This window comes from Gossypium hirsutum, chromosome D12 (genome assembly GCF_007990345.1).
Source record: "Gossypium hirsutum isolate 1008001.06 chromosome D12, Gossypium_hirsutum_v2.1, whole genome shotgun sequence".
Taxonomy (NCBI): domain Eukaryota; kingdom Viridiplantae; phylum Streptophyta; class Magnoliopsida; order Malvales; family Malvaceae; genus Gossypium; species Gossypium hirsutum.
In genome coordinates this window covers 44037659-44047279 of record NC_053448.1, presented here as the reverse complement: position 1 = coordinate 44047279, position 9621 = coordinate 44037659, and the positions used below count along the sequence as shown (strand labels likewise).

At 35.1% G+C, this 9621-nt stretch overlaps 2 protein-coding genes across 5 annotated transcripts; both read left to right on the top strand.

Moving 5' to 3' along the window:
• The first annotated feature begins 560 nt into the window (after window positions 1–560).
• Window positions 561–9037, top strand: LOC107946040 (heparan-alpha-glucosaminide N-acetyltransferase). 4 transcript variants are annotated; one of them, XR_005921677.1, is made up of 15 exons: window positions 561–845; window positions 1762–1899; window positions 2415–2496; window positions 2827–2903; window positions 3428–3561; window positions 3646–3766; window positions 4415–4531; window positions 4634–4725; window positions 4911–4977; window positions 5100–5178; window positions 5294–5385; window positions 6123–6266; window positions 6734–6793; window positions 7119–7220; window positions 7371–7732. XR_005921677.1 is itself a non-coding variant. In XM_016880222.2 (14 exons), exons 1-14 carry the CDS (start codon window positions 654–656, stop codon window positions 7125–7127), a joined length of 1404 nt encoding a protein of 467 aa, XP_016735711.1. In that variant the 5' UTR covers window positions 561–653; the 3' UTR covers window positions 7128–7223. The 4 variants fall into 4 exon arrangements, 3 of the variants coding, with proteins under 3 accessions (XP_016735711.1, XP_016735710.1, XP_016735709.1); XM_016880222.2 differs by lacking the exon at window positions 7371–7732 and having other exon boundaries at window positions 7119–7223; XM_016880221.2 differs by having other exon boundaries at window positions 3428–3534; window positions 6734–9037.
• Window positions 8348–8665, top strand: LOC107946042 (uncharacterized). The gene has a single exon (XM_041106823.1). The coding sequence runs from the start codon at window positions 8348–8350 to the stop codon at window positions 8663–8665; it is 318 nt and encodes a 105-aa protein (XP_040962757.1).
• Window positions 9038–9621: the final 584 nt, after the last annotated feature.

The following is a 9621-nucleotide window of genomic DNA, read 5'->3' as shown; positions in this document are numbered from 1 at the left end:
TAACATTTTAGTCATTGAGCGTTAATTGCCGATAACGGTGTAACAGTAAGTTGATGTGGCATGTTAAATCATCATTTCAAACGAAAAATTTTAGGTTAAATTATATATTTGGTCCCTATATTTTTGTCGTTTTGAGAAATTTAATTTTTTCTTTTACGTTAAAAGAGATGGAGAAGTGAGGAAAAAAAGGGAGAGAAGAGAATAAAAAAAAGAAAGTTAAAAGAACATAAAATAAAAAAATTAAATTGCTCAAAATGAAAAAAATAAGGGACCAATTGTATAATTTAATATAAAATTTTTGTTTGAAATGATGATATAATGTGCCATGCCAGTTTACTGTTACACCATTAACGACAACTAACGACTCAGTGACTAAAATGTTACAACACGTTAATATAAGTGACCAAAATATAACATTTTAAACATAAGTGACTAAATAATAACTTGAGGGGAAAAAATGATTATTTTGGTAGTTTACTTAAAGTAAATTAATACATATTTTAATTATTATGAAAAAAGAAACTAGTATTTTAATCTAAAATAAAATAGCAGTTGAAAATTTATGCCTAAGCTTAACATGCCGTTAGGCGGCTAGGCGCAGCGCTACACTTCTAAAACTCACCTCCCTCGCTTTGAGCAATTGAAGAAGAAGAATGCCTGCACAAATCGCTATAGAAGAAGAAGAAGAACAACAACCTCTTCTCCACAGTACTACCACCGATGGAATCGAAGAAGAGGTCGTCACTTCCTCATTATCCAATGAGCCAGATGCCCTTAAACGCAAGCTCATCGGCTCTAATCAACGCCTTCTTTCTCTCGACGTATTCCGTGGCCTTACCGTCGCGGTATACTCATCCACTTGAAACCTATCATTTGATTTTAGCTCAAGTATTATTCATATTTAGCATGCCAGTTGTTCTTTTTTGTTTGTTTGTTACAGTAATTAGAAAATCGATGTGATAAATTAGCTTGGAAGCAGTTAGGGTAGGAGAACGACTTATTTCTGTTATTTGAAGGGAGAGCGTTGAGTAAGAATTGAAGTGAAGACATAATTGGAAAGTTTTAGCATTTGGAAAATCATTGACTAGCTGATATTTTACTCATCGTGATAACTTTATTTTAATGCATCTTTTAGACGATTTCCCCCCATATTGGTTGATTGATAGTAATGGTGTAATCAAGTCGAGTGGAGCACGAATACTGGCAGCTCTATCTCTAGCTCAACTCAATATTTGGAGCTCAATACTTGGCTGGAACTGGACCGAACATCTATTTTTAAGCTTGAGCTTGATTAAGCTCATTTATTAATTTTTATGCTCAAGCTTAAACTAGAGTTTGATTAAGCTCAAGATTGGGCTCGGGTCGATAATTAAGTTTAGGGTTAATATTATATATTAAGGGTAATAACGTAATTTAATAATATAAAAATAATTAAAATATATTTTTAAAATGAAAAGTTCGATAAGGCTCACGAGCCACTCGAGCCGGAGTATTACTAAGTTCAAATTTGGTTCAATGATTACTAAATCAAGTTTGAGTATTTTTCAAGTTGAACTCGAGCAACTTGCGAGCATCGGTGTCTCATTTATAACCCTAATTAGGGGAGCTTTTATTTTTTCTGCTTATGTTATCTTTTGGTTGATTAAGCAGCCTACCATAAAATCAGGAGGTGTTTTTTTTTTTCGTTATTATGTGATTACTTACTAAGTTACTATTAGTTTAGCTTTCAACTCAATTCCTAATTAATAGTTCTTTTAATAGTTGATGATTTTGGTTGATGATGCTGGAGGGGCTTTTCCATCAATCAATCACACTCCGTGGTTTGGTGTGACCATAGCTGATTTCGTGATGCCATTTTTCCTTTTTGGTGTTGGGGTCTCTATTAGCCTTGTATTTAAGGTATGCAAAGTTCTTTAGCATATCCAATTTTGTGATACCGTCTTTCTCTTTTTGCTGTTGGGGTCTTATTAGCCTTGTATTTAAGGCATGCAAAGTTCTTCAGCATGGATTTGAATCTTATGGGGTTACTGTTGTTTGATGAAGTTCTAGGTAGCATGCCATTTTAATATTTATTTGATTCTTCTCCATAAGTTTGCCCTTACGATTTCGACAGTATCAGTATGAACTCTTTTCCTTGCCCAACATTCCTCATAAAGCTTTATAGCTATTCTTAATTTATGCATAGCGCATTGAACTTTCTAAATCAATATCTAGGATGGGAATTCATCTTACTTTACTGTCACTTCTACCATTCTACGATTTCAATTAACACTGTGTTTTCCATTGACTAAAGAAAAATTTTCTTTTTGTTCATGCCCATATAACAGCAAAAAAGTATATAGCCAAGAATGTTGTATCTGTAGATAGTGCACATAACAAACTCGGAACAAACAAAATTGATTACAAGTGTGCAGAAAGCTTCCAGCAAATCATTGGCCACAAAGAAAGTCGTATTGAGGACGGTCAAGCTCTTTCTGCTGGGGTTGTTTCTACAAGGTTGCCACTTTCACCCATTGTTTTCTTAAAATTTTATTAACTTCTAACAAGTCTATAGTCTAGATAGGAGTGACCCACAACTCATATAATTTTGGAATATCTTGAATGCAGAACTTTTAGTCTGTTTTGTGATAATTCTTCTTTTATCTTTTGGTTGTTAAGCTGCAAGCTCTTAGTAACAAAGTCATTTATGCATATTTCAAACTTCAAATATCCATTTTGTTGCCTACTTGATAGTTTTGAAAGCAAAAGAGGATAAAATGTGTATTTTTTGTGTTTAGCTAATACTGCTCGGAGCTGTGGTTTTTAAATTTTGAAATATGCTCATAGGAGGATACTTTCATGGGCGTAATAATCTTGCATATGGAGTTGATGTGGCCAAGATAAGATGGCTAGGTGTACTGCAGGTAATAAATTTTATGCAAATAATCTTGATGTTCTCTTTTATTATTATTATTATTATTATTATTATTATTATTATGTATTCAAGGTGTCACTAAATTATACGTGTGAGTTGTGCTTCTGCTATGTGCTTGAGAAACACTGAAGTCTAAGTTGGAGCTAAATATGTTAGTATTTACAAAAAAAAGAGGACAACCTTGTAGGATTTATTGTTTTTCAAATGTGAAGGGGAGCTATTTGAAACCTTTTTCAGGTCATATGCATGAATGCAACAGCTTAAGGCATGGAATGTTCCTTACCTTTGCCTGAACCAATGCTCATTGCCTGACTAAGCACTGCACTGACTGATATATTTTGTCAGCTGAACTGTTGATCAAACATGAATCACCTATGCTTCCATTAATCATTTCCTCAATTGTTGTTGAAAAATTCGTTCTGTACTCTGCTGTATGTGCTAAATATATGGATATTGCCTTTACTCAGGTACATTGAGCTAATTTCTATCATATTTGTGGTTTATTGTCTACAGAGGATATCAATTGGATATCTGCTGGCTTCAATAACGGAAATCTGGCTTGTTAGAAATGTCATGGTTGACTCTCCAACTGCATTTGTTCAGAAGTACTACATTCAGTGGTTAGGAAATACTATGCTTGCTGAAATGTTTGTAGAGATTTGCACCTTTGGCTTTTATTTCTATTTAAAAGTTATTAGCTGGCAAAACTTTTACCTTTACTTTTATTGCAGGATTATTGCTACCCTACTATTATCACTTTACATGTGCGTGCTCTATGGCCTTTATGTTCCAAACTGGGAATTTCAATCCCCAAGCCTCACTCTGTCCACTAATGGGCCCCATACTCAGATTGTAAGTTGTATTCTTTGGCATTTTCAAAACTGCACTATGAAGTGTTTGTAACACAATGTGATTTCTGAGGTCAAATATCTGTATGTTGTTTGACATGGCTTGCATTTGGTTGGTGAATGTTGTTGTTAGATTAAGCTATGCTGTGGATCCTGTGAGTTGTACGTGTTGCTTTTGTTGAAGAGCCAAACCTTTTTCATTTTCTGTGCTGTCATATTGCCATCTATTCACATACAAGCCTTCTATATTCTTCTTATTTCAGGGGCTATAGATTTAAGCAATTAATTGAACTTAATTTTAAAGCATAAGTTATGAACATATCTGGTAGGCATGTCGTGCAATCCTTCCTGGTAGCCAAAGCCTGGTGGGTTCTGTCTCAATTGATTTGTCTTTATTGAGAAAACAAATGAAAATTTATTTCATGAGAATATTAATATATGATTTGAGAGATGTACTGCTAGGTTTGATATATTAATCTGAAACTACAACTTTTGGGATAAGAAAATCCATAAATTTGAATGTGTTCGGTTTTGATGTTGTCAATATTTCTATCAGAAGGAAATGCTCTGTCATCCAGCTTTAATTCTAGTTTATTCTTGTGCTTTTCCTTTGCTGCATGGAACTTAAGTAGGTTACCATAATTTTTAATAGGTACATTGTGGAGTAAGAGGGAGTCTTGAACCTCCATGCAATGCTGTTGGCTATATTGATAGGTATTTTCTGGGTGAACCACATCTTTATCGACGTCCTGTATACAGAAGAACAAAGGTTATTCAAATATTTTCTTATGTGTTGTTGATCTGGTGATGCGTTTTGGAATACCCCCTGTTTTAAGATCTTAATGGGATATGCACTCATTTTCATTCACAGGAATGCAGTGTTAATTCTCCTGACTATGGGCATTTGCCACCGCATTCACCCGAATGGTGCCTTGCTCCGTTTGATCCCGAGGGCATCTTAAGGTTAGATAATCACCTTCTTTCATCTTGTTTCTAGCTTTTCACTACAGCAGTAAATTATGATCTTTAAAGTTGTAAAGATGACTTATTATAATATTTTCTCACTTGTATGCACACAACTTAAGGTCCTTATATATCAAATATGCCATTCTTATTGCTTGGTGTTATACTTGGAATAATTTCTGCAGTTCATTAATGGCTGTCCTCACTTGTATTGTGGGATTGCATTTTGGACTTATACTTCTGCATCATAAGGTACCATTATTGTCTGTGGGCTAATCTAATTATGAACTTTCCTTGTCAGAAAGGAAAAAGGGTCATGCTAAGGATATTGCATGCGTATGTTGGTGAATGTGCTCTAAATATCTTTTCTGCAGGGTCAAATGCATAGAGTGGTTCTGTGGTCCATGTCTTCCTTTGCATTGCTATTTTCTGGATTTGTTTTACAATTGCTAGGTAAGCTGTCTCAAATGACAATCTCCTAACTCAAGATTATAATTTTGTCATATTAAAACCCAGTCGGTGTATGATTTTCTTGGAGTTTCGAATTGATGACTGGTTGGTGTAACAGGCATTCCCTTCTCCAAACCACTGTACACATTGAGCTATATGTGCATCACTGCAGGAGCATCAGGCTTGTTCTTGACCATCATCTTTTACATAGTAAGTTCATCCTTGGTGATTGGGTTGTCATCCTAATGTTTAGTGGTAGAAAATTCCATGTCGTGTTTGTAAAAGATATATTCTACCTGATTCATGAAGCAGTTGTTCTTATCAAATTATAATACATTTCAGTCCAATCAGTATTAAGAAGCTGTCTGTCACAATTTCTTTCTAAAATGTTATCCTCGGGACTGAAGGGAACCTTGATGGAAGCATAGATACATCCATCCTGGTTTCCTTTGTGCCAGAAATCTGCATGAGCACAGGAGCCCAAGTGTTGTCGGCATTATGGCAAGTTATTTGATTGGAAAGCTTAATTAACACGAGTAGGAAATGCCTGATCAATAGAAGATAAATTCCAACTAATGGAAGGCTATTGTGAGCAACTTTCCTCATTTAGTAAATCTAGATGTTGGGTTAGCCGTTGCATAGCTTTGAACCCTGTAAATCTTTGGCTTAGGTGTTGCAATTTTTTAGCTTTCCTACTTGAAACCATTGTATATCTATGGAACTTGCTAAAGGTTTTCCTGCTCAAAACCTAATAACGTGACCTAGAGATTGTTCTTCTTGGATCCCCTTTCGCATTCCTGTTGGAAGTTCCTGCATGCATGTACATGGCCAAAAGTAATTCTAGTCCGTTTTTTATAATTTGTTTTTTTAGGGTTTTGAATGCTATTCAAAAATTATATTTCATAAGTAATGAGGAATACAACTAAGCACGGTTGTATTTGATGCAGGTTGATGTCAAACATTTTAGAAAGCCGGTGGTGTTACTTCAGTGGATGGGAATGAATGCTCTTATAATATATGCTCTGGCTGCTTGCGACATTTTCCCAGCTGCCGTGCAAGGCTTTTATTGGCGCTCACCAGAAAATAACTCGGTATCTTTCTCTCTTCTTTTCTGGGTTTGTACATTTCTATGTTTCTTGTCCTTGCCTTCATGAAGGTAATTTACTTAAGAATAGGTGAAAAACTGCAAGCTTGATTGCCCTATTAAGGCATTTCTGAACAGCTTTATCGTTGTCAAGTAATGCTGTAATTTGGATGTTCTTTTTTATACAATACCTACTTCTACCCATACACCCAAACTCTTAAATCAAAGGAAAAACACTGCGCTCGAACCCACATCTTCCTAGTTGTTGCAATAGCAACGGTGGATGATTTTTTTATTCTGATATACTTTTTTTCTTTCATGTCAAAGTTACTGCATGAGAACACTACTTGCAAATTACATGCACTTTCTTGAGTTGATGTTTTAAGTAGAAAAATATTTTCAGTGCAAGGCATTGCTTTTGTCAACATGTTTGATAGAACTAGTTATATTAACAATTAAAATTATAAAATGCAGGTTGATGGCCTGGAATCATTGTTACAGTCCGCACTTCGTTCAAGCAAGTGGGGTACCCTGGTATTTGTATTGCTCGAGATCTTGTTTTGGTGCCTAGTTGGCGGTTTTCTTCACATGAAAGGCATATATATAAAACTGTAGAAACAAAAATAGAACAAAAACATTAGAATATTAGGTGTTAGTTAAATATAGAAAGAAAAAGAGAGAAAATTAACTAGAAGTGGTACTCTGAAAACATGAATTGTCACCTAACTTGTCAACACCCTCACATGGCATTTCCCTCTTAAAGATGTGGCATCAAATGTTTCATGTTGGAAAATAACATACTATACCCTCTTTTGGTGATTGCCTGATTGATGAAAACTGTTTTTCATTCCATTTCTAGTATTGGTGAAATTAAAGAGCAAAGCAAAGCAATCACCAAAAACTTGTGGGGGTGCTGCTGTGTACAGCCACTTGTAGAAGATTCAAGATCATTTCTACTTTGGTATATTTAGTTTCTTCCTCTCAAATCAAAGACAACAACTTTTAGTTCCCTTTCGGCTATAAAGACACATTATGCACTCTTTTCTCTTTACTGTACTCTATAAAAATTAGGTACTTGCCTTATTGCACTTACATCTTCCACCTGTTTTAGCCTATCTCTGAAAATGGCTACTGAGAAAGCCAATGCTGATCAGACCCAGAGTTGCGTTACCGAAGATAATTTCGGTGATCGATCAACAGCTAGCCAGGAATCAACTAAGTTTCAATTCAGTAAAGCACTTGCATGTAGGGCAGTTTATGGTCCAAGCAGCCGCCGTGGCTCCAGAAACAGAAGGGTCCGAACCAATGCCGACCCTAGAACATTACCGAGTAGGCTGAGCAAGGTTTCAGTGGCTGATGATGATTCTGAGAAGTAGCCTAGCTTAGGCCATCAATATCATACCATGTTTGATTGATGTTAATTAAGGCATTTTTCTGTTTTTATCATTACATGGCTTGTTATGATTCATGAAAGCATGGTATCTTTGTAGAGTGTAAATGGTTAAATAATAAAGCACAAGATTCTGGTACTTGGAAAAAAAGATGGTGTACATAAGGCATAAACAACAGAAATATATAAATATGATGGGTCGTATCTCGTGTCTCCCATATGGAAGTTGAAAAGATTGCCTTAGCATTAGGGCAAACTTGGAAAATACAAAAAAAGCACCAATTAATCTGATTCTGATCAATGATCATCACGCTTTTGGGCCTAAATTCCGTAATTGTTTATTAATTATGACAGAAAGTTGCAGTACTGAAACATTTTCCAATAATCAGAGCAAAAAGGAAGACGGTCCCAAGGTTTTGAAGCGCCAAAATCGAGGTTGCATCGCAACTTCACACATTTCTTTTAATTTTTCTGATTAACCTCATAATTTGTTTTCTTTTGGAATAAATCTCTGAAACAAAAAAGAAGGAATCATCCGGTCCAAAATCCCACGTCATAATACAGCAAAGAAGAAAATTTCAAATTTTTTCTTAAAAAAGTGTTTCTCTTTTTCATTTTCGTTTCACCCAAAGAAGCACCAGCTCCCCAAACCATAACACCATTCTTTCTTTTTGGTTTCCTTTTGTGTTGCGATCGCGATGGAGAGTTACGGGTCGGGTCAAAGGCCATACGGGGCGGATCGAAGGATGGAGATAGTTAGCGGGAAGAACACGAGCGTTGGATCCAATCAGATCTACTCTACTACTCGTTCGCGTTCCCCTGATTTACCACCCGTTCCGACTCGGACGAGTCAAGGATCATCGAAGCCATGGGGATTTACGGATCCCGAGATGAAGAGGAAGAAAAGGATCGCGAAATACAAGGTTTACACAGTGGAAGGGAAAATGAAAGCTTCATTGAGTAAAGGTCTTCGTTGGATCAAGAACAAATGCTCGCAGATCGTCCATGGTTATTAAAAAAAGCGGCGAAAATCAACGGCTCAGATTGTGTAACGTCGGATGGAGAGTTGGACCCGATGAAATCGATGGTTTTAGACATTTTTGGGCTGAAAAAAAACTGGGTAAGTAAAAGACTATAATAGGCGGGACATTATATAAATTTTTTTAGAATAAGGTTTATTTATTTTTCTTTTACTTTAATTCTTGCTAAAGCATTGGAAAATAGGGTTTAATTTATGAAAAATTTGGTAGCTGTTAAAAATGTTTAAATGTTGTAATTTCATTATTTCAATTAATGTTAGAAATGAAAGATGTTTGCAGAGCATTGTTGATTTAGGGTTCTATGGTTGATTTTCACCTCTTCATTTCAAAATGATGGAAGTTTTTTTATGTTGATTTTTGAGTTTTAATCTTGTAGATAATCTCTTGATGCCTCTAAAGTTTTAATTTTATAGATGTAGAGAAACTCTTGTTTAAGAATTGATAAATTAATCGAAGTCTAATATAACTAAATGGAACCAACATAGTCTTAAATGTTATAGTTTTAATTGATGTTGATTTATTGCTTGGATGACTTTTATGTTATACTTTGGGGTTCAAAACCTTATCAATGGTAAATTGATGTGTTGCCACTTTTCGAACATGCGTCTTAAATGTTTATTCAAATACTCGAATTCTCTATAGAGTTAGGAAACAAAATCCGAACTCGACGAGATATTACTAATCTGTTGAGAGATCCGTTAACTTTAAATTCTCTTCCAAATAAGAGTCGGTCTCCTTTCAACTATTGTCCAATAGGCATTGATTGAAAACAAAAAAAAGAAAAAAGAAATATACATAAAAGGGAAATTTAATAAACTGTGGGGAATGTTTGGTAATAAAGTGGATAAAACTGAATCATATTTTTCATGTAGGAAAAGGAAAGAGAAAAGGGTGCCTTAAGGTTATATGTTGAATTCCCAATGTGTTTAATA

Bases quoted from the DNA above. Each gene is read 5' to 3' on its own strand.
- LOC107946040 (XM_016880220.2), top strand. From the start codon at position 654: ATGCCTGCACAAATCGCTATAGAAGAAGAAGAAGAACAACAACCTCTT. The intron at 2,904-3,427 runs GTAATAAATTTT...TATTGTCTACAG, and splicing joins GATGGCTAGGTGTACTGCAG to AGGATATCAATTGGATATCT. The intron at 4,532-4,633 runs GTTATTCAAATA...TTTCATTCACAG, and splicing joins CTGTATACAGAAGAACAAAG to GAATGCAGTGTTAATTCTCC.
- LOC107946042 (XM_041106823.1), top strand. From the start codon at position 8,348: ATGGAGAGTTACGGGTCGGGTCAAAGGCCATACGGGGCGGATCGAAGG.